The sequence below is a fragment of the Polypterus senegalus genome, chromosome 2 (genome assembly GCF_016835505.1).
Source record: "Polypterus senegalus isolate Bchr_013 chromosome 2, ASM1683550v1, whole genome shotgun sequence".
In the NCBI taxonomy this organism is placed as follows: Eukaryota; Metazoa; Chordata; class Cladistia; order Polypteriformes; family Polypteridae; genus Polypterus; species Polypterus senegalus.
The window spans coordinates 206,021,485-206,046,743 of NC_053155.1; the positions used below are offsets into that span (position 1 = coordinate 206,021,485).

At 38.0% G+C, this 25,259-nt stretch overlaps 1 protein-coding gene across 14 annotated transcripts in view; it reads left to right on the top strand.

Moving 5' to 3' along the window:
• dmd (dystrophin) overlaps nt 1-25,259 on the top strand; it is a 2,654,580-nt gene that overhangs the window by 2,358,009 nt on the left and 271,312 nt on the right. For all 14 annotated transcript variants that reach the window (XM_039745194.1, XM_039745193.1, XM_039745197.1 and 11 more), the window contains one exon: nt 10,486-10,564. In XM_039745194.1, coding sequence (XP_039601128.1) covers nt 10,486-10,564 — 79 coding nt within the window. The remainder of the gene's footprint in view (nt 1-10,485; nt 10,565-25,259) is intronic.

A 25,259-nucleotide genomic window follows, 5' to 3' on the forward strand; every position in this document is an offset into this window, starting at 1 on the left:
ACAGTTTGGTTTATAAGTGAAAGTCTCCCACTACTAGAAAAGACAAAGAAAGGAAATGAGTGTGGTATTTTTAGGTGGAACTCTTTAAAATGTGAAGAGAGAAACTACGATGCTTTTTGGTATGGTATTTCCAGGACATGACCAACTAGGAGTTCACAGACAGACGTTTGTGCTTTTATGAGAGTTCAATAGAAAGAATTATCACTGAATACTCCAAACTTTACATGGAAAAAATGCCAAGGGAAATAAAAGAATGTGTTATTGTGTTTTGTTTAATTTTAATGGATTTGTGTTGTACCTTTGTATAACTCATGTGAGCACATATTTGACTCAATTGTATGTTACTGTATCTATTTTGTTCTGTTATATACAGTAAAATACCAAAAGATAACAGATGTATTACTTGTAGGATGACAAAGTCCTCTTGGGCTAAGGCATAAGTTAAAATTTTTGGCTTTTAATCACCTGGTTATCTCAATCCTTATTTACAAGTTTTTCATCGTTGCCAGTTTAAAAGACATTTCCTACAAATCTGTTTCCAACACTACCTGCAGTCCTTAGCATCAATCAACAATGAAAAACTACATAACAAATTAAGTAAATAGTGAAGCCTCTGGGGTTTTTATAAAGATGGTAGTTAAGAAATCCAACTTATGGAAAATTCATGGGACCGAGAGGGCTTTTGAGCAGTTACCAGTGGTGGCTAAACCAGTTCTTCATCATTATATAAATGCTCACCTCTCATCCCTCTGTCTCTGGCCATTCTTTCTCCCAATAGTTGAGTGTATAGTCCTCATATAGTTCTCTTTATATAATCTGCCACTACCTTCAACCATGTCTTCTTTGGCTTTATCCCCCATCTCTCCATTTTGGGTCAATCTTTGCCTTTTGCTCCATATTCCCAAACAGACTTTAGTCAATTTCTCCTCAGCATAACACTCATCACCTCCATACTAAGTCTTTCTCTTAACTCAGCATTGATCTTCCTCTGACTCTGTGACACTGCACACATCCAATCAATCATTCTTATGGCCAGTTTATACTTCACGTTCAGAATGCATACACACATGCATCATGGCTGCACTATATTCCCAGCATTCTTTTGAAGTGTCCTCTGAGCACGTCATCAGAAATTAATGCAATGCATATGTGAGTTGCAATACCAGCAAAAATATGTGTGCCGAATGTGTTCAAGTTTTGGTACGTGACGTCAGCGTTGTTGTTCACTATCAACATGTGACCGGAGGCTTGCAGCTCCAACAGGATAAATCTGTGTGCTCCGATGTGGGATGTATGGTTCGTTGCGGTGAAGCAAATCATCAAACTTAAATGATGACATGCAAATGTCTTAATAGTGCTTTTCTTGATCCATTTCCTAGGCAATATAAGCATTACATATTCCCATTCGTAATGACATGATACATTTTAAGGTCTGTGTCACTATTGCCATTTTTTTTTTTTTTGCACCTTTGCAGCAGCATTAGAATGCAAAGAGTTTTTTTTTTAACATCTTCCTTCAATCACCTCACAACACAGTGAAACAGGATGTTGTTTTCTTACTGCATTTCTCACTGCAATGATTTCTCACACTGCCACCTGGTGGAATCCTCCAGATTTACTTTAAGTAGGTGAATAAGTATAGGCAGTACATTGCTTGAACAGCAGCAGAGTCCTCAACCTCACATGTTGCATAGCTAAGTATATCTCCAGTCTTATTCCTGTTCTTCCTAGCAGTGCTTCATGCTCTGTTCATCGTTAATGCATACTATTGTCATACAGTGCTCATAAAATTTTCCCTTTGGTGCCAGAGAAGCTCTTTTGTAAGTACGAATGGGTAACTCCTCGAATGTCTGCCACATACCTCACACCCTTTCTACCCCTGCTGTGCTCACACCTCCTTCTACACTCAACATGTCACTTAATTAGCACAATGTACCTGTTTTCCTCAAAACCACAATATTTTCCTATTTATAAAACTATCCAATATCCTTTCATATATTGTAGAAACAGCAGCATTCCATTTCAAAAATATAAAGGGTGAGGTGTGCCCTGGTAGCATCAGAAACAAGGAAGAAAAAATCTCTGAACATGGAGTTACACTAATTCATACTTGCCATGCTCATTCATATCAGGCCAATTTACCTAAATCATATGCCTTTGGGATGTGTGTTTTAAAAGTTGGTATTCAGGTGTATTGTTGTACAGTTTGGAGGCTAAGATTACATACAGTACCTATTGTTGCTAAGGGAACTTATTTTACTTCAGAGTCACTTGTTACTGAATATAAATTAGCCCTGTGATCATTTTTAGCACTTTAAGGCATTCAATTTGCCTTTCACAGTTATAGTATATCATTTCTGCTAATAGAAAAACTGTCTGCTTATTAACTCAAAAGGCTACTTCATCAAACATTAGATGAGCTGAACAACTGCCCTCAAAAGTCCATTTACTACACATCCTTAAATCCTGTATCCATTCATTCAGTCCTTCCATCAGTTCCTAATTCATCCATTTAACCACTTCCATAAACATTCTGTGGCATTGCAGGGTCACAGGTGGAGCACAGGGTGCAAGGCAGGATCGGTCACTTGTCCATCATTGGACATAATCATGTCCACTTTCATTCTGGATCTAGAGTGACCAATTAACATCCTTGGGATGTAAAAGGAAACCAGAAGTCATACACACACATTCAGGTTCAAGAAGCTACTACTAGGAAGGCCTGAAAAGCACAAGCAGCTATTTTTCACTGAACCTAATGAATCCATTGGCTGTTACTACATTAGTGCTGTCTACCAGATCTTAATGAACAATTTCTTGCTTGCCTAATTACAATGCATCTGCTGTACATATTATTACAGTATATTTCCTCTGTAACCCGAGTTAACGCTATAGGTAAGTTCAAACGTTCTGTTGTTATTTCATACCCAAATTGCATACTTACCAATACCATTGCTATATCATTTTATTACTCATTTGTATACATGTGATACTATTGTATAGCTATGTGTTATTACAGCATACATAAGGATTACAAACACAAAATTTCCTGTTATTATTTCATGCCATATATGCTACTGTTAATTATTACTTTGTTAATCCCACTGAGCAATTACCTGCCTATATACTGTAGCAGAACTATGTTTTAATATCAGTGTAGTTAAACTGTAACTTGTAGCACTACAGGTAAGTAAGGATTGTAATGAAAATAATATGGTGTGATATAGTGTATATGTTAGAAATAGATTGGGTCACTGCTTTTTGCAGATGATGTTGTCCTGTTTACTTCATCAGGCCATGATCTTCAGCTCTCTCTGAATCGGTTCGCAGCTGAGTGTGAAGCGGCTGGGATGAGAATCATGCATCCATCCATTTTCCAACCCGCTGAATCCAAACACAGGGTCACGGGGGTCTGCTGGAGCCAATCCCAGCCAATACAGGGCACAAGGCAGGAATCCAATCCCAGGCAGGGTGCCAACCCACCGCAGGGATGAGAATCAGCACCTCCAAATCCGAGACCATGGTCCTCAGCCGGAAAAGGGTGGAGTGCCCTCTCAGGGTTGGGGGAGAGATCCTGCCCCAAGTGGAGGAGTTCAAGTATCTCGGGGTCTTGTTCGCGAGTGAGGGAAGAATGGAGCGTGAGATCGACAGGCGGATCACTGTGGCGTCCGCAGTGATGTGGGCTCTGCATCGGTCTGTTGTGGTGAAAAAGGAGCTAAGCCGTAAGGCAAAGCTCTCAATTTACCAGTCGATCTACATTCCTACCCTGACCTATGGTCATGAGCTATGGGTAGTGACCGAAAGAACGAGATCGCGAATACAAGCGACTGAAATGAGTTTCCTCCGTAGGGTGTCTGGGCTTTCCCTTAAAGATAGGGTGAGAAGCTCAGTCATCCGGGAGGGGCTCAGAGTACAGCCCCCTTGACCCAACCTCGGATAAGCGGAAGAGGATGGATAAATGGATGCTAGAAATAAACACATGCACTTAAGAAAAATACTATAAGCCATTTTTGTTTCACAGTTTCAGAATATGTTAAGGATAATATTGCTAGGAGAATTTTATCATTTGATGTTTTAGTGAAACAATTTTACTAAATAAAATGGCCTTGTAGTTATCTGAATGGAGTTAAAGAATGACAGCTCAGTCTCATTCCATAACAGAAACAAAAAAATATGTTTTAAAAAACTGCAGTTTACTTAGCACAAAATGTTATATCCATATGCATGATCTGGAGTAATTTACAGAGAGAGGATCAGCAGACATCTGGCATCATACCATGAAGGAGAGCACTTTGCTATAAATGAATGATGCTGTTAAGGATTTGGTATTATCTATAAAATACTTTAATCATCTCCAATACCTAAGAAAATGATGTAAATATATTTTTAAAATAGGTCCCATCCTAGAAGCTAAAGATATAGTATAGGTCTGACTTTATTTTAATTAGTTGCACAACTCTATTAACTCTATTATTAACTCCTGACTTGAATAACTGATAAACAATCCAAAAAGCTCTTGTTATACATTGTTTATTATTGCCACACCTTAAGCTAGGGTCACATTATGCGACTTCTAGTCATGGGGTATTTCAGTTTTGCCAATCGTGGTCACTGATTTCATCGACGAACCACGTCCATTTATTCAACTGAAAATCTCTGCCCGTGTCACACCTTCCAGCACAGTCACACTCGCCCCTTTTTTGTGATAGCCAATAATGTGTTGCCTGATGGAGCAAGTGCTGTATGAATGGTTAACTGCTAGAACAAGTAGCCTCCCTTCTGTTACATGGCTCAAAACACCCAGGTCCATTACTCCTCATTGCTGTATTCTATGCATTCCAGATGAGCATTAATTGGTTGTCAGCTCTCATGCAAACCACGCCCACCCTATGACTGTTTGATTTTATCAGAGTGAACCACAGACTAGTTGTAGTGTGTTGCTGGGTATGTCACATTGGGCAATCAGTTTCACAGGAGTGTGCGTCACGTAATATAACATGGCCTTTAGTGCTTTTGCACTGATTATGTTCCTAGCTGTTCTGACTTCTGTGCTTTGTGAAAGGTGATATATATAAGGGACATTCAAAACGTTTCCACACTTTTAACTGTATTTATTAAGATTTTCAAAAACAAATTACAAGCAATTTTCTACATAGTCACCTTCCTTTGCAATGCAATTTTCCCAGCGTCGTACCAACTTTTTAATGCCCAATTACCACACGTCCTGCCTTCACCATTTCCAAGATATAAAAGTGCAGAAACTTTTTGAACATCTCTTGTAAAATAGTGTTGGATTAATAGGCCCATGAGCACGATAGCAGTACAGTGGTTAGTGGAGCTTTCTGTCAGCTTCAGAGTCCTTAGTTTGAATTCCACACCACAGCACTGTCTCTGTTGCATATTTTCCTTATGTTTTTTTTTTTTTTTTGAGGTACTCTAATTCATTTTTTTATCCCAAAAATGTGCTTTTCAGTATAACTGACCACTTTAAGTGATAGATGACACCCTTTTTAGGACTGGTCCCTGCTTTGCAGAGATTTCTGCTGTGATGCTAAACTGGAGAAAGTAGGATCAGTAATGTATAGCTGGATGACATGCCTATGATCTTGTGGCTTTCCTTTAACTGTCCAAAGCTGTTAGGTAGATTAATGACTCTAAATTGGCCCACTGATCATCAGGGTGCCTTGTTACTGACATACTGACAGACCAACTACAACTGGCTCTTACCTAAGGCCAATTTACCACTAGTGCCAGCTGCAGCTCCTTACAACATGGGTTCAGTAACAGTTAACAATACTGTGTACAGAGTACAGTCCTAGTAACATGCAACACGTTGTCAGTCTGTGTTGCCATGATATGGATGACCCTTGCCTAGCTCCAATATAGAAGCCCACTGTCAAATATGATTTCTTCATTAGTTGAACTGTAGTCTGCAAATTCTAGGCTAATACAGCATTGATTAATGATGCAGGCCTTAGAACTCTGCCGATGACATTCCATTAACATATAAATATAAAATACTAATAGTACATATACTCCAGTCCAGATTTACATCCCTACCTCCCATGTCTAAGCTTACAATAACCTCTGGTGAAGTGCATCTCATTTGTTGATTAATTTAACTTTAAGTCTTTAAGAATAATCGGTTCATTTTCTTTATTGTGTTTTATTGAGACTGAAGTCTGCTACTAATTTGTATATTTACTATACTTTTCCTCAATTTAGCCCCATCTCTAGCTGTGCAAGGCACAGAAAGCCAGTCTTGGAAGATGGGAACTTTTACAAACATCTTTGCTTGACTTCCAATGCATTGTCCTAGCAGGATTCTTAAAAATTTCAGTAGGGCAGAAAACAGTTACCTGTGCTGTCAAGCTTGGCTTTTCAAGAAGAAAGCTTTAAAAAGAGAGGCAACCAACAATGGCAGAATGACAAGAGCAAGAATCTGCTGCCAGCTACAGTATCTGTTTAGTTACTCATAGGTGATTCACACAAAATGTAAGCTGGGGTTGACAGTCTGAAGAACTCTCTCTGAGCTCGTCAAGGTTATTGAATAAGAGAGGAGGGAAAAACTGCAGAGCACAAAAACAACTTGGCAGCCGTTCGTTCGGGAGTTATTGTCAGCTGGCTTCTAAGGACTGCTTTACTTTCTCCATGGTCATCAATTCATCAGGGCTTTCATTTTATTTTTCTGAAGGTAAACATTTAAATAATTATCTCAGCTCTACCCTAGGATGTCAAGGTTCATCTGGTATCTTTAAGAATGAGCAGAACAGGGCTGCCCTTTCTCTTACCGGAGAACTACTAACTCTGATTTTGCTTCATTTTTTTTATATTTATGGCAGGTAGCAGCTATTTATACCCTTATATACATAAATCTTTATTTAAAGCTGGGGTTTGCTTTAGGGTTCAGGTCACCATGAAACTCATGTGGGTACAAAACAACATTACCTCCTGAGCGTGGTATACTGATCCATATTTCATGCTAAATACCCTGTGCCTACCATGCCCACACAGTTTTAAGCCCCACCTATCAGTGGCAGAATAAAGAGGAGGCTAACACAGACTACAGCCTAGGAGCACATGATTGCCCAGAGTATTTTTAAAACTAATCTGGTGGCCCCTTTTGGTCCAAAGATTTGTGGAGTAATTTGTGGCTCAATCATTGGTAAGATGCAATATGTTGGCAGTCCTAATTTACTTTGATTTGTTTTGTACCAGTGGGTGATCTCTGGGGCAAGTTTGCAGTGTCTAGCATCAGAATGTGAATATATAATAGTAGGGAATAAAACTAAAAAGCAAATCACTCTGAAGATCAGCTTGAACAGGATCTGCTTAAAATGATTCCAACTGGTTATGCCAAGCTTACAATGCCAGACTATCATGTCAAGTTTATGGCTAACATTGCATCCAATACTTCAACAACTGTGTCGATAGACTGGCTATAGTAACCACCACATCAATGCCAATTGCAGTATGAGCACTCTCACACAATTTGGTGCAATATTGTGCAATTGTAACTTAAAAGTCAAATTTCAGTTTTCAAGTGAAAATGCGATGCTGTCCAGTTTCTGAGAGTAGAGAGGGTATTGTCGTGTCTGCACGATGCTCAGAAGAAATGAAAGAAATTAAGATGCAGACAGAGACATACAGTCTGTCAGTAGCTAGGCTGAAATAAGGAGTGAACAAAGACATAAAGTAGGATTGATGAAATAAGTGCTATGCTAGGAACAAGAACAAGTACTCTAGAAGGTCTAGTAGACCATATTAACTTAACAACAGGCAATGGAAATAATTAGGTTCAGTGAAAAATTGCAGTTTGTGCGTGGCTGGTTAAACATTTTCGTCTGACTTTGAAATCTGGTTCAAGCAGCCATCATGTCAACAGTTGTGAAGTGAGTCATCATGTGAACAGAATGACATTTACGATTATAAGAACAGATGATATACAGTATATGTATGTTGTAAGGAAAGATTAAACAGATCCCTGTTTGGAGACATTATGGTCAGAATGGGACATATTGATATATAGAAACAGGTTACAATGCTGTGAGTGGTATACTGTATAGTACAATATATAAAACTTCATTAATGAAAAGTGGTGTAATTGTCCCTTATAATAAAAATATTTCTAAACATCTCTTTTAATAGACTGCTGAGTTAAAAGTCAAGTCTCAATCTCATTTTTAAATAAATCAAAAACAATAGATATCTGGAGCAGGAGCCACACCATATCAAAATGGTTCGCACTACTGCCTCTCAGATTCAGGGGTCCGGGTTCAGGTCCTGGCCTGATCACAGCCTAAGTGGGCTTTTCCTTGAGTACTCTTGAGTCATCAGATCTGTGGGTATTCAGTTAACAAGTGTCTCTAAATTAACCAAAAGTGCATTACTAGGCTCTGCGATGGATGGGTGCACCATCCATAGATGACTCCTACCTTACTCCCCATGCTGATGACTCTGGCTACCAATGACCCCTCAGTGGAATTCAGAAACTGGATGGGTAGTTGGGTTAATAGCACTTTCAGTAATCAGGACTCAGTTAATGTATTTGTTACCTTAGTGTAGTTGCTGCCACTTTCCTGTTTTGGGTAGCATTACCAGATGAATATGACATAACCACTACCAGAATTTAAGTTTCAGTTTCTTCTCCTTTTTTAACAAAGTTGACATAACTATCCTTAAACAAGACACAGCACAGTCCATAATGGATCATCTTGAGCCATACAAGTAAAAATTGTAGAATAAGTATAGATTTGCTTGTGGTGTGAATGGCATTTCTAATCCTCTAGGGGACAAATTACCATTTAACCATATTATTTTTTCAGTAATAGTTTACCACCTAAAAGTCACACTTGATTCAAAGTAGACACATTTTCTTTTCACCATGTTGAAAGTGTATTAGACATGTCCATTTCAGCCAATTCAGGGGTCACAATTGGATTCTAAAAATGCTCAATGCTGCATTCTAAAAAGTTTGGTATTAGCTAAGCGTCACCTAAAGTGCTTTTAGTCATGTCTGTATGACTCTAAATGTAATTGTTGTTTTGAGGGAATTACCCCACAATGGCTCTCCTGTTTTACACATGACTTAATACACCTCACCAAGATGGCAGAACATGAATTCTCCTCAATGTGGTGTTGGTGTCAGATATTCATTTCCTGACATATTATCATTTTCTGGGTTAAACCATTCCTGAGTTTTCAATGTGTCCCACTAGCTACTAATGCAGAATATACCTGCTTTCATTTTTATTTAGCAGTTTTAGAATGGTGGTCTTACATTCGTTTCATTTGCTGACAGTTCATACTCTCTAGATAGCAGGCACATTTTCTAAAAATAAGCCTGAAGGAGGAGAAGTTCGTCCCTCGAAGATTAGTTGTTGATGCTGCACCTTATGTTATTTATTTTTAAATAGCTGCCTGCAATAATAATGTATACAGCATGCATCTGCAGCTGGTATTGCCTGGGTTTATTTTTTCACACGTTTCAATTGTTTTCTTTTTTAAGTTGATTTTTTTAAACTTTTTTAAGTTTAAGTTGATTTATCTGTCATTTTTACCATGGAATGATTTAACTAAAACTCTGAATCACAGCAGCAATAATAGATGGTTTTGTTTCATTTAAAATATGAAAATTAAGCTAAGATCATAATCTCTACAGCCATTTCTCTAAAAATCAATCAAAAGACCTTTTTTTCTCTAAAAGGTTAGGTCTAAAACCACTACCAGCTATGAGAAAATAACATTTTGGTTGAAAAACATTTTTATGATCATAAATGGAAATCAGAAATGTAATCTCCATGTGTGTGGTTGGTTGGTATGGTGTGCCCACCGTCAGGTAATGCTGTCTCACAGCTCTGGAGTCCCCATCACTGTCTGTATGTGTGCGTGTGTGTGTGCGTGGGTTTGTTTGTTTGTGTGTGTGTGTATGTGTGTGTTTTCCCTTCCCACATTTTTAAAGGGCAGCCCTCAGTTGGTCCAGGGTGGGTGTATGAGTGAGTACACTCAGTGATGGACTGGCACTTCGCCCAGAGTTGGTTCCTGCTTGTTTCCTGATACTGCTGATTCCTCTCAATCCTGCATGAGGACAAGTGGGCGCAGAAAACAGATGGATGTGTGCACTTATGTTTTGTCTTTGCCATTAGATATGCTTTGTCTACGGTAATCATCTCTGTGGTTTTTATACTGTGTGTTGTGCAGCTCAGATGGATGAAATTAAAACCTGATTTCCATTTCCTTATGTATTCTGTCATCATGTTTGACAGAGCAGGTAGTGTTTGACACCTTGATCGGTCTCATTGGATTGTCCTTTTCACATCTTGTTTCCTACTTTATTGTACCTCTGGGGCATTTCATGCTCATGTTATGCTTTAAGCCATTCCTTGAACGTCATTGTACGGTAGCCGGCTGTCACTTCCAAGACAGATGTTTTGAGTTTAAGTGTCATAGAACCTGTATTTTTAACTGCTCCTCCTCTTCCCCCAGGTGTCCATCGAGGAACGCCTGAAACAGCTGCATGAAGCCCACAGGGACTTTGGCCCGACATCACAGCACTTCCTCTCCAGTAAGTTATTGCAAAAAAAAAAAAAAGATTTCATGCAGAACACTTTTCCTTTCAGCACTCTGCCACCACCAGTTAAAGCAAGTTGAATTGGATGAGCTGGTTTGATGGGGTTGGGGGTGGACTTTTCTAAACACTAAAGCTGGCAAACTAATTTACCAATGCAGAAAGGTTTAGACTCGTCAAAGTGCAATGAGGCCTAAATTTCCAAGCTAAGCACATTAATCAAGTGAAACTGCTGTGCCTTTTAAAATTAGGTTGTCAATAGCTTTTCTAATAGGCGGTCAGGATATTGACTTGCATCTTTTCTTGTACGGATACGGAGGGTAGCATGGCTTGTTGTATTAGCTCTTATGCAGAGCAGCCAAAGAAATTTGTTCTGTCAAGCTATAATAAGTAAGAAGATGTACCTCTTTAAAGACAGCGGTTAGTCTTGGATATAGTGCCTTTTGGACACATCGGTTTACATAACTCTTTACATACAGAATACAGTATAAAAAATGTAAGATTTCTACACCTAAATAGTCAAGGAATTTTTAAGAGAATTGACGTGACTGATTGGTTGATTCTATCTCCGTGATCATTGGGTGAGTTTCATCCTACTGTACAAAGTTTTTAGGCGAATTGGTGATTCTAAATTCTGTAATATGTGTCATTGGACCTTTCCATGACCTGAACTGATTCACACCTTAGGGTCATTGATGCTAGAATGGGGTCATATTGACTAAACCTGCACCCAAGCTGGAAAGAGAGGGTAAGAGATGCGTGTATTTAACAGCAAATCACTAAAAAGCAAATTCAGTTTTCAGTATAAATAGAAAAACTAAAAAAATAAGTAGCCTTATGTACATGTCAAGCAAAATGACACAAAACTGATGGTGGTTGAACACTCTCCGTTTTATACTGGACATTAACGGCCAGGTTTGTGGAAATGTTTAAGTTCCTGGCCATCAAAATTTGATCATATGGTCAAAAGAGCCTTGTGCTCTAATTCATTATGTATGTTTGTGTTTTTGTTTTGTTAAACTGCTTGCTTGGAGTTGTTCGGGAATAATGGAATGATGATTATGGTGGTAATTACTGTACACTGTGTATTTATACTGATGTTTTATTTGTATGATCTACACCCAATCATACTTTGGTCAACTGGTGTTTTTTATAGTAATAAAGTAAAGTAAATATTTCGTGTTTAAAACTGAAGTGGTGCACTTTGTAATCAATCGTTCATCTGGACTTTGGAGGCTCAAGTAAAGTTGTGAATAAATATACTGTACTGCACCTTTGAGAGTACATACAACTGCACTAAACAAGAGTTCATTGGCGGGGAGAGCACCACAGGAGTTTCAGATTTTCTTGGACTAACAAAGGGTAGTAGAGTAGAATGATACTTCATAAGCCTTGTAAGTAGATAGTTAGGGATGAGGAGGAAATAAAATTATTCAGCATTAGGGGTTGTGAGATTTAACACAATTATGATGTGGTATGTGGCTTAGACATTATAATCATATTCCATTTGTGGGAAGTTACAAGTAAATGGATCTACAGTAGTCCAAATGTGGTGGTCTTCTAGTTGCGGCTCCATCGGTGTCAAGTAAGTATATGTTTATAAACTGTAATTTGGGGTTGTGCAGTGGTTAGCACTGCTGCCTCACAGCTGCAGTGTGCTGCATATGAATCCCTACCTGCCTTCTTGCTGGAGTTTGCACACTCTTCCTGTGACTGCCTAGTTTCTCTCTCACAACCTAAAACTGGGGTCCTGGAGGACTACAGCGGCTGCAAGTCTTCCATCCTGCTACTTTCTCAATCAGTAATTAATTTCTGCTGTTAATGGACTGCTTTTCCCTTCATCTTCATTACCTGAATTGTTTGTTTTTTTGTTAAATGGCTGTCAAACGAAAAAAAAGTGTGAAGCAAGCTAACAGATGACCAGCCAAGTCAGAGGCTTAAACTCCAACCATTTTTACTCCAACCAGTTTCTTAATTTGAAGACAATTCTTGTTGTTAGGTAAATCCATTATGTAATTCCGTGGCTTATTGGTGCTCTCAGTCTGCCACAGCAGACATTTCCAAAACTAAAAGCGTAGTCAAAATATCTTGTGCACCTGTGCAGATCAACAATACTGAGACATTCACCTTTCTTTATTTTTAAATATTATATGAGAGATTACATGTAAGTTGGCAATGTTTTGGCTTGTTTTATATCTCAGTATTGTTTGGCTGCTAATTAAGGAAAGGAGGAACAATTAAGGAGTCTGAGTATTAATAAGTTCTTTAAAGTTAATTAGTTGCAAATACTGGTTACTAATTAAGAAAACGATTAGAATGAAAACCTGCAGTAATAGTAACCATCCAGGATAGAGCTGGCCATGCCTGCCATAAAGACTCGAGTGTTCATCAATTGGCAATTTCCAAAGGCCTCTGCACAAGTAACTCAGTTTGGGTGTATGTGTGACTGTGGCCTGTAATGGAATAGCACCATACCCAGGGTTGGTTTCGACCCTGCTTCTGAGGTTTCTGGAATAGACACCGGGTCCTTGCCATTCAGAATTAAAACAGGGCAGAACAATATACTTAATAGTAATTAAAACCACAATAAGGTATCTCTGGTCAGTTTTTAAAATGTGAACCTGAAAGTTTAAATAATAATACGTTGTTCTGAATTTGAACCTCATACCTGATTCAATTTCAAGAAAAATTAACAAATTAATGCATAATGCAAAATCATAAGCAGCCTAAAGGAAACGTTTAGCTAAACAAAAGCATAAATTAAAAACATTCTGTAGTTGATGCGAGTAATCCTCTGGTTGTATTGGTGGATGACTGCACCTTACAATAAAAGTTGGTGCTGAATATTTTCTTTTAAAAAATATGATTAATTCATTACATATATACTGCTCAAAAAATTAAAGGAACACGTTTTATTCAGAGTATAGCATCAAGTCAATGAAACCTCTGGGATATTAATCTGGTCAGTTAACTAGCAGGGGGGTTGTTAATCAGTTGGTGCAATTAACAACAGGTGCACTAGAGGGGCAACAATGAGACGACCCCCAAAACAGGAATGGTTTAACAGGTGGAGGCCACTGATATTTTTCCCTCCTCATCTTTTCTGACTTTTTTCACTAGTTTTGTATTTGGCTACAGTCAGTGTCATTATTGGTAGCATGAGGCGATACCTGAACCCTACAGAGGTTGCACAGGTAGTCCAACTTCCAATGCCCAGCACCATGGAGCTTGATTGGCATTTGCGACGGAATACCAGAATTGGCAGGTCCACCACTGGCATTAGGTATCGGGATGAAATCCTTCGACCCATTGTCAGACCCTATGCTGGTGCAGTGGGTTCTCCTGGTGCACAACAATGCCCGGCCTCATGTGGCGAGAGTATGCAGGCGATTCCTGGAGGACGAAGGAATTGATAATATTGACTGGCCCCCATGCTCGCCTGACCTAAATCCAGTAGAACACCTCTGGGACATTATGTTTCGGTCCATCCGACACTGCCAGGTTGCACCTAAGACTGTCCAGGAGCTCAGTGATGCCCTGGCCCAGAGTTGGGAGGAGATCCCCCAGGACACCATCTGTCATCTCATTAGGAGCATGCCCCGACGTTGTTAGACATGCATACAAGCACGTGGTGGCCATAGAAACTGCTGAATACGATTTGGAGTTGCTGCAATGAAATTTCGGCAAAATGGACAAAGCTGCCGCATCATCTTTTCACTTTGATTTTCAGGGTGTCTTTGAATTCAGTCCTCTGTAGGTTGATGATTTTTATTTCCATCAAACGATGTGGCATCCTTTCATTCCTATTACCCAGTCCATATCAGTATCATTATAGATATCCAGCAGGATTTTTTTCCCATTGATATCTGATGTGTTTTCAAAGTGTTCCTTTAATTTTATGAGCAGTTTATATATATATATCTGCTTTGGTCCAATACAGGTTTTCCAATAAGATGGCATGATAAACTGATGCACTTATTCTCAGTTATACTTGGCCCATTTAGCATCCATTAAAATATATATTATTTTATTTCTATGGGAAAAGTTTGCATTGTTTAAGTTAGAATTTTTCTCATTTACTCCAGTGATCTCTTATGCATTTTGTTTTAGTATGGAGTCTTGCTACCCATATGTCTTTGAAAGATAATAATACTAATAATAATAATACATTTTATTTATATAGCACCTTTCCTATACTCAAGATACTTAAGATGGAAATCTTCCATAAAGAATCCAAGAAGATGCATTGATAGCAAGGAAATACCAAGGAACAAGGAAACCTTTCCAAATTAAAATTCACCTCCCAAGAGGATATGAGGTGTTTGAAAAAGCTATCACTTGGTGTGTGAAGTCTTTCAATGAAATAAAATCTAACAAGCACACAACATGTTATGCCACACCCCAGGATAAAATAAAAAATCTAAAAGGGCAGCCATATAGTGCCACACTAAGCCATTTTATATGGAGTGCTCTGCTGCCACAGTAGACTAGACTAGTAAAACTGCTCTTCTGTGACCATTTTGATAATATGTCTCTTGGCCACCCTTTACTTTAACTCTCCCTAATTATAGTCTACATATATAGTAATCATTCTTTTAAGATTCTGTTTAATTGCAGTGTAACTATTCCTTATTACACTGTAAGTATAGTATCAGTGTGAAGAGGTTTGCATCATACTTGCCAGCATCTTTAAACCTGTAGAATTATGCCAGTTAAGCAGAAACTACACTAGAGATATCATTACAGTAGGCTTTCTGTAGGTCTAGCAGCACATCCACAATGAATCCCTTTCTGTAAATTACTATTAAATCAGATATCAATACAGTTATCAAGTAAAACAATCTGATAAGTCCTGCACATCACTCCCCTAAGTGAAAATTAGAATTTAAACAGTTAAAAGTTCCCAGCCAAAATTGTATTCTGGTGAATGAAATTGAAAAATTGTATACTGAAAAATGTGTTATTCTCATTCTCTAATTATGCTGAAGGTAGTATACATATGTATGTAAAAATGATAAATCATGTTCTCAGGAGAACAAACATCTGGAGCAACTGCGCACAACAGCATTATATTTCTGGCATTTTACAATGCTAATAATTGCACCAAATCAATCAGAAAGAGTAATTTATTTTTCAGTGACTGTGTCTACAGATACACATGCATGCATTACATACTGAGCATATACAGTATATATATATATATATATATATATATATATATGTATATATATATATACTGTATATATATATATATATATATGTATATATAGTACACTGTATATATCATTATCATTTGCAGCAATCATCTCTCCACTGCTGGGCAAAGACCTTTTCTATCTTCCCCGACAAGTAATGATTTTTGTTCTTCTGCTTCCAGGTTGTACTATCAAAATTCTATATCTCAACCACAGATCTAGAATTTTCCATCTCCTTGGTCTCTTGTTATAACTAGAAATCCAATTTAAAATACCTGTAATCCACCTACCGTATGTTCTTCTGCCTACAATTCCAATTCTGCCCAGTTCCACTTTCTTTTTTTGTGGTAGCAATGACATTATCTACTTGGTTTTTGACCAAATTAATTCATTTAATTTCTCTTTCTGTGTTTCTGTGTGTGTGTGTATATACCGTATATACAGTATATCTATACTAATAAAAGGCAAAGCCCTCCGTGACTGACTGACTCACTGACTCATCACTAATTCTCCAACTTCCCGTGTAGGTAGAAGGCTGAAATTTGGCAGGCTCATTCCATACAGCTTACTTACAAAAGTTAGGCAGGTTTCATTTAGAAATTTTACGAGTAACGGTCATAACTGGAACCTACTTACGTACATATATACGGCCATAGCCTGCAGCTCGGTCACCATGTGAGGCGGAGTTGTGTCCCTCATCGTCACGCCTCCCACGTAATTGAGTGCTTGCCCATATAAGGCCGTCCGTCAGCAGCAATCCGATAGACACGCTGCCACTAAATATTCGCAGGTGAAGGACTGTGCTTATGCAACCAAAGATGAGATGGTCAGGGATAGACTAGTGTTTGGCACAAACTCAGCGAAAGTGCGAGAGAAACTTTTAAGTGCTGGGTCTTAGCTAACATTAAAAAAAGCTGTGGACATCGCAAGATCGCACAAGATAGCACAAGCACAGCTGAGAACCTTCAATGCATGTACTCCAAGCAGCTCACGTGAACTGATTGTGAACGCAATACGCAGAGAACAAGCAAGAGCTCCAAAGAGCATTACACAATTGAGAAGGCAGCAAAAGAATATGAAGCGAGTGACGCATACAAGCATATTCATAAGTGCTGCTACTGCAGAAACAAAGCACGGTGTAAACCATAAGTTTAAATTAAGTTTATAGACACGCTCCCGCTGCCGTTTGTCATGCCTACGACGAATACGATATTCGCGAGATACAAGTTTAATGAGAAGACGCAGGGTATAAACGAGACTTTTGATCACTTTGTAACGGAGTTAAAATTGCTGTAACGGAGTTAAAATTGCTGGTGAAGGACTGTGCTTATGCAAACGAAGATGAGATGGTCAGGGATAGAATAGTGTTTGGCACAAACTCAGCAAAAGTGAGAAACTTTTAAGTGCCGGGTCTGAGTTAACATTAAATAATTGCTGGTGAAGGACTGTGCTTATGCAAACGAATAGGGAAGCATGGTGTAAAGCTTAACTTTAAATTAAGTTCATAAACACGCTGCCACTGGCATTTGTCATGCCTTAGACGAATAAGATATTCACGAGATACAAGTTTAATGAGAGGAAGCCGGGTATAAACAAGACTTTTGATCACTTTGTAACGGAGTTAAAATTGCTGGTGAAGGACTGTGCTTGTGCAAACGAAGATGAGATGGTCAGGGATAGAATAGTGTTTGGCACAAACTCAGCAAAAGTGAGAGAGAAACTTTTTTACGTTCATAGACACACTGGCGCTAAATATTCGCAGGCAAATCCACAACTTAATACCAGGAATGACTGTTGAACATCTTAGATTCATGAGTACTGATTTGGGTAGTGATCACTTCGATGAATGAAACCTGTTATCTTTACAGCGGTTAACAACGAAGATGAGATGGTCAGGGATAGACTAGACAAACACGAAATGTAACTTGAACACAACACATCCTCCAAATACGAACCTGACTGAAACAAATAATGATAATCAAATCCTTGATGACAGCAACACTCATAACAGTGACAAAACAATTACATTGACAATCATGTTCCGTTATTTTTAAAATGTTTCCTTTTCTTTATCATAACTTCTTTAACACACTATTTCTCAGCTGCGAAGCGTGGGTATTTTTTTCGTATATATATATACAGTATATATATATATATATATATATATATATATATATATACAGTGAAACCTCGGTTCATGAATATCTCAGAACACATACAAATCGGATTACGACCAAAAAGTTCACCAAACTTTTGCATCTGTTCACGACCACACACTTGGTATACGAACAAGCCAGTTTCCCTTTTGGTTTGTGCACACCAATGATTTCCGCACGTGCTCAGTCCTTGTGCATTCCCTGTGCAGCGAGCGAGTAAGAGAGAGAGAAAGAGAGAGAGAAACACACACACACAGACACACGCGAGAGAGAGACACACAGACACACACGAGAGACAGACACACACACACACACACACACACACACGCGAGTGAGAGAGAGAGAGAGAGAGAGATGACTGGACGCATAAGGCAGAGAAGACAGTTAAAGAATCCACCGGGCTTGTTTTTAAAGAGACAGATTTGAGCATCGCTTTAACCTCGTATTTAATAAAGACTTTTTTCTTTTGGATTTTAACCTCCACTTCACTTCTGTTTACAGTGATCGGTTCGTAGCGTGCATTGTTGCAATGTTACTTTTCTTGGTGGTTTATTAATTTACAGATTTTTCAAATGTTCATTTTTTTCCCTGTGCTTAAAACTCATTAAAAAAGGGTTTTTGGAAGCAGTTCGTAGCGCTATAGCACGAACTCTTGCAGTGTTAGTTTTCTCTGTTGTTCAAGGTTTTCTCAGTGTTATTCAGTGTTTTTACATTTAGTTTACTATTACACTGTGCATTCTATAGTATAGTTAACTATATTTGTGCTTAAAAATCTTTAAAAAAAATATGTACATACAGTTTGTAAGGTCTGGAACAGATTAATTGTATTTACATACAATCCTATGGGAGAAATTATTTCGGTTCACGACCAAAGCAGCTTACGACCAGAGTTTTGGAATGAATTATGGTTGTGAACCAAGGTTCCACTGTATATATATATATATATATATATATATATATATATATATATATATATATATACTGTATATATATATAGTAAAAAGGAGATATGACAAAGTGAAAGAGTTGCAGCATAACCTTGGATTGGTACATTTACCTATGTGGAATTTGAAGTTCAATTAAACTCATTCTTAATAATTGAAATGTTTGAAAAACACTCATAATGCCCTCATCTCTTGTCCTGCAAACTCTTCCCTCCTCATCCAGGCATTGAAATTATGGCATTGTAAACCTTAAAAATATGAATCTCATTTTTATTTTCATTTCAGAAGCTAGGGCAGCAGATGAAGTACTATAAGTAGCTCACAGCTCACATCCTCATGTACTTGATTGTGATTCATGGCAGCCTGTTCACTGAGTTTGCATAATTTTTCCACGTAGGTTTTACCTGCATATAAACTGTGTACGTTAGATTAACTGTCAGCTTTTAAATAAAAGATGAGTGAGTATGGGTAGTTCCTGCTATCATGCACGCTGCTTCTCAGAAAAAACATATTTATATTTGCTGTCTTGCAACTGAGTGTACATAATAGGATGGTTTAGGAGAAGGACTTACTCTTTTTGGATGTGTATAGTTCTAAATTCCTTTCTGTAAATCACAGTGAGACAAACTATTGTTTGAAAAGTTGAAAATGATAAGAAACACTCATTAGTCCTACAGACTTTCACAGTGCATACTACACTTCAATATCACTGTGAAATACTCAGGTTGTGTTTATTTATTTTACATCCACTTCTTCATACTGAGGATTTCAGGCAAGACCAATTTATAAAACGTTGTGTGGACTCAAGTGTGGAAACATGCACACTCAAAAAAACCCAGGAGAATGCATACGCCAAAAACAAATCAGATACATTTCTAAGCCACTTACCCTTTATAAATCACAGTCACCTTGTAAATGTGCATGCGTAAAAGTGCCTCAAAAGCCACCCTGAAGCAACCATATATGGAGCATGCTAATCATCCTCATACATATGCAATTACGATTCTACACAACTTGTTTGTCTGGTAGAACAACCTCCTACCTGACACATGGCGACGCCTCCATCTGCATTCAAGAGCATCTGGCTGCGATCCGTAGCTGAGAATGCAAGATCAGGGCATAGCATTATAACACCTCTCCTCTGCATTTTGAGGGTCAGGAAAATGCGCAAGACGCCAGTCTGAGCAGGTACCTGATATTACTTGGTACATGTCATGACATGATTGCTTTTGCAATGAAGAGCATAGGCCATAAGAAAAACTGAGTGTTCAACCAGTTACTTTACCAAAAAGCCTGCCACCACATATAGCACCATCACATCTGCCAAAGCTACTTTGTCTGAAAATAAATGAATCATGCCAACGTGCCATGACCTTTGTCAGTGTCATCTTGGCATCACTGGTGACTTGTATGTTAAACGAATGTAACTGCCTACAGTTAACAAAAGAAGCTTTATTCTTGCTAGGTGCCGTTATTGCAATATGAGTGCTGTTAAATGTTCCAATTATATTAGGAGAACCAAACACTTATGCAGATTGCCTTGTTATGTTATGTATGTGCACCCATACAATATGAAAACTAATAATAATACATTTTATTTATATAGTGCCTTTCCCATGCTCAAGGAGCTTCACAGAGTCTCAGAAAAAACAACAGGGTATATGAAGCACTGGATACACATTTTCTGTATAGAACACTAAAACAGATAAGTACAGGATATACAAAGCATTAAACAGAATAAAAAACAATAAGCCAGAATAAAATACTATGTTTATTACTAAATATATTAACATACACACAAATTATACTGAGTATCTGAACAGAGAGGTAAACTGAAAGAAGGGGCAGAACCTCAGGTTAAGTTAAAAGCCTTCCTGAACAGATGAGTTTTAAGCTGTTTTCTAAAAGACTGAATTGAGTCAACTGATCTCATTAATTTCAGGAGGTCATTCCAAAGTCTGGGTGCTATACAGCTGAAGGCCCTGCCACCCATAGAGTGCAGGTTAGGGTGAGGCACAACATAATTGCCAGAACCAGAGGACCTTAGTGGGCAAACAGGAGTATACTGATGGAGAAGGTGACTGATGTAGCCTGGTATGTGGCCTTTTAAAGTTTTGAACAGTATGTTGTTATTAGAGTTTCACTTACAATCCTGTAAGATACAGGGAGCCGGTGAAGGTGAAGCCGGATGGGTATTATGTGCTTGCTGTTGCTGGTTCATGTAAGGACTATTGCAGCAGAGTTTTGAATCAACTGGAGCTGTGATATAAGATTAGAAGGGGCACCTGCCAGTCAGGAGGTACAATAATCAATGTGGGATGAGATAAAAGCATGGACAAGTTTCTCAGCATTAGAAAGGGAGATGAATCAGTGAACACTGGATATGTTACAGAGGTGAAAGCAGGAAAGTTTCTTAATGTGGTTTATGTTGGTGGAATTAGAAAGGGAGGAATCAAAAATGACAAGAAGATTGCATTAGAAGAGGGTCTGATGAGATCTTCATCAAGAGTGATTGAAAAGATGCTCATTTTCTTCCAATTTGCAGGAGTTCCGTTTTGTCTCAATTTAATTTTACAGAGTTATACTCCATCAAGATTTAAATTTCACTGAGGCAAGTTGTGAGCTAAGAAAGCTCAGATGATGTTTCACTTTAAACACTAAATACAAAGTTATTAACATTATATTTTATTGTCTCTTTAACATGTTGGGTCAATTGTGAGCAACATTGCATTTGAAAATGGTGAAAATTATGGATAGTTCATTGTTAGCACAGACATCCAATTATATTTCACTGCTTGGATTTTGATCAGGGTAGACCTTTTAAACCTTTCCATATATCTCTTTCACTGCAATATGTGCAATGTAGTCTCCCATTTGGAGCTCCAAAATCTCTTTTGCGAAGAATCCAAATACTCTGAATGTCTTTTAGATTCATATGCACAAGCATCTATAGGCCAGTAAGCTTAACATGCATCACAGGAAAATTAATGGAAGGAGTTATTAAGGACAAGATTGAGCAACACCTGGCAAGGACAGAAATTATTCTGAACAGTCAGCATGGGTTCAGAAGAGGGAGGTCATGTTTTACTAACATGCTGGAATTCTATGAGGAAGCAACAAAAGGATACGATCCTAGTGGAGCATATCCATCCATCCATTATCCAACCTGATATTTCCTAACACAGTTATTTATCTGGACTTTCAGAAAGCGTTTGATAAGGTGCCACATGAGAGGTTGGGCATCAAATTAAAAGAAGTGGGAGTTCAGGGTGATTTTTTTAGATGGGTGGAGACTTGGCTCAGACACAGAAAGCAGAGGGTGATGGTGCGAGGAACCTCATCAGAACTGGCCAGTGTTAAGAGTGGTGTTCCACAGGCGTCAGTGCTAGAGCTGCTGCTATTTTTAATATATATAAATGATTTAGAGGGGAATATAAGTAACAAGCTGGTTAAGTTTGCAGATGATACCAAGATAGGTGGATTGGCAGATAATTTGGAATGTATCTCCTTATGAGAAGGATTTAGGAGTTATAGTAGACTCTAAGCTATCGACTTCCAGACAGTGTTCAAAAGTCATTAAGAAGGCTAACAGAATGTCAGGTTACATAGCACGATGTGTGGAGTACAAGTCCAAGGAGGTTATGCTCAAGCTTTACAATGCACTGGTGAGGTCTCATCTGAATACTGCGTGCAGTTTTGCTCTCCAGGCTACAAAAAGGACATAGCAGCACTAGTAAAGGTCCAGAGAAGAGTGACTAGGCTGATTCCAGGGCTACAGGGGTTGAATTATGAGGAAAGATTAAAGAGCTGAGCCTATACAGTTTAAGCAAAAGAAGATTAAGAGGTGACATGATTGAAGTGTTTAAAATTATGAACTGAATTAGTACAGTGGATCGAGACTGATATTTTAAAATGAGTTCATCAAGAACACAGGGACACAGCTGGAAACTTGTTAAGGGTAAATTTTGCACAAACATTAAGAAGTTTTTCTTTACATAAAGAACAAGAGACTTTTGGAAAAAGCTACCAAGTAGTGTGGTAGACAGTAAGACTTCAGGGACTTTCAAAACTCAACTTGATGTTTTTTTGGAAGAAATAAGTAGATAGGACTGGCGAGCTTTGTTGGGCTGAATGGCCTGTTCTCGCCTAGAGTGTTCTAATGTTCTGTGCACAAGCTAGAGGCACAAACTTTAGGGCTACTGAAATAATATTGGAACTTGTGAATATCCTCATATATATCCAAAATCTTTACTGTGGAACATTTTTCAGAATAAATTAGGGCCATCAAACTCAGATCCAGGAGGGCCACAGTGGCTGCAGGTTTTCTTTCCATCTCTTTTCTTCATTAGTAAGCAATTCTGGTTGCAACAGACTTTACTGCCCAAATTTTAATTGAATGGTTTTTTGAAATTCAGAACCATTCGTGGTTTCTTTTTCCATAATCAGCTGCCAAACAATAATGAGATGTAGAGCAAAGCTACAGATGACCAGCTAATTCAGAGGTCTCAAACGCTTCTGGAGGGCCACCGTTTTTGCTCTGATTGGACCACAATTTTTAATTATTACCAGTTTCTTAATTAGTCAATCTGGGTTGTGAGTGAAACACATTATTAAATTCAATGGCTTGTTAGTGCTCTCATTCCACTACACCAGACTGTTTATTTTATCTGAAAGCACTATCAAAGTGTTTTGTGAACCAGAACAGATCGATTTTTCTCAGATCTTTACCTTTTCCCTTCCGAATATTTTAATGAAACATATTGTACTGCATGATGAAGTAGGATCAATTTAACTAGTCATCTGTTGGCTCACTTTGCATCTCATTATTGTTTGGCTGTTGGAAACAATTAAGGGGTCTGAATCTTAAAACTGGAGTCAACTAATATTTAGGCAAATGAAGATTGTTCCATTAGCAGCAATAATTGGATACTAATTAAGAAACTCATGGGGATGAAAATATGCAGCCACTGTAGCCTATTAAGACACACCTGGTGAGAAAAAACAATAATTCCTAAATTATAATTGTAGTTTTACAGCCAATAATGTGTTCTGAGACTAAGGAACACAGAAGTATTGAGGTAAAGCAGTCTCTATATACTCACAAGTTTTGGTGCCAGAGTGAGTTGGCGTGATGCATTTTGATTAGCACATTCAATTAAGAATTTCACTATATCTAATTTACTGTACCTCTAACTCTATCAAACTGCAAGCACCAATTTTTATTATGATCATTCCTTATATTTAGCATGCCTATCATGTGGTTGGCATCTTATCTGACTTCACTCAGCAGTTAGCAGTGGTTTTGTCAAGCTGAGTGTAATTTTACACTATACATCTTACACAGTCATCATGCACTCACCAGAATGTAGAGATGAATCTGGTTATGCCTGGGAAGTAATAGGTCCTTCTAGTTTTTATATATACCACCTGAGAAGTCTTGAGAAGACTCCTCTTATACCAATTAGCCAGGATTAAACAGTGCAAATCTGTGTACAATTTAGCCACATACAAATCCACCCATTACACCAGAGTCTTCACTCCAGATGAATATTTGAGATATTGTATGGGACAAATAGAAGGAAGGAATTGCTCAATAATGTAAGTTTGGTAAGAGTTACTTCTTAGGATGACTTTTCATTGGAGCCTTATATAATAACTACAACTTACAAATGTATGGTAACATAGTGCCATACCTACCTTTTTGTTATAATTCCTTTTTTTAGGTTACATAGTAGCAGGATATGTGTTACCAGCAAACATAATGTAATGACGAGTTACAATTGTTATTAATCCATTAATTAGGCAGCCAAGATGAAGTGACCTTAGTAAAGCATGCAAGTAACCAAGTATAAATGAGCCTGGAACCTCTCAATGGATGTTAGAGCTCTAAAGATGTTTCTGAAATCTGTTAGGATGCCTTCTCATTCCTGAGATCATATGATATACAAGATATCCACACCATAGTGGCTGTAGTAAGAATAAAACATGCTTTTTTTCTAGTTGTGTTTCCCCAAAAATCTATTATTGACATGATTCACCAGAGGACCTTGTAACCTCCAACTTCTGTACATCCCAGCAAACTGAAAAAGACTAGTCAACAATGTATGCTATTATTGTTTATATACATCAAATGTTGTGCATTTTACCTGATCAGTAAGCAAGATATGACACAAAAGGTGAGGTACACAAATCATGAAGGCAGATCATCATTACAATTGAGAAAATAAGAATGTACAGTATGAAATAATTAGAAACAAACCAAGATAAAGTTTTGGGGTGTACCACCGTGGTAATTCTGTGTACTTGGAAAAAAGTTGGCAAAAGCTAAACAAAATGGTTTTAACAGACAGTGCTCATGAATGAACTGAATACGATAAAACAAAATGGTGGTTATACA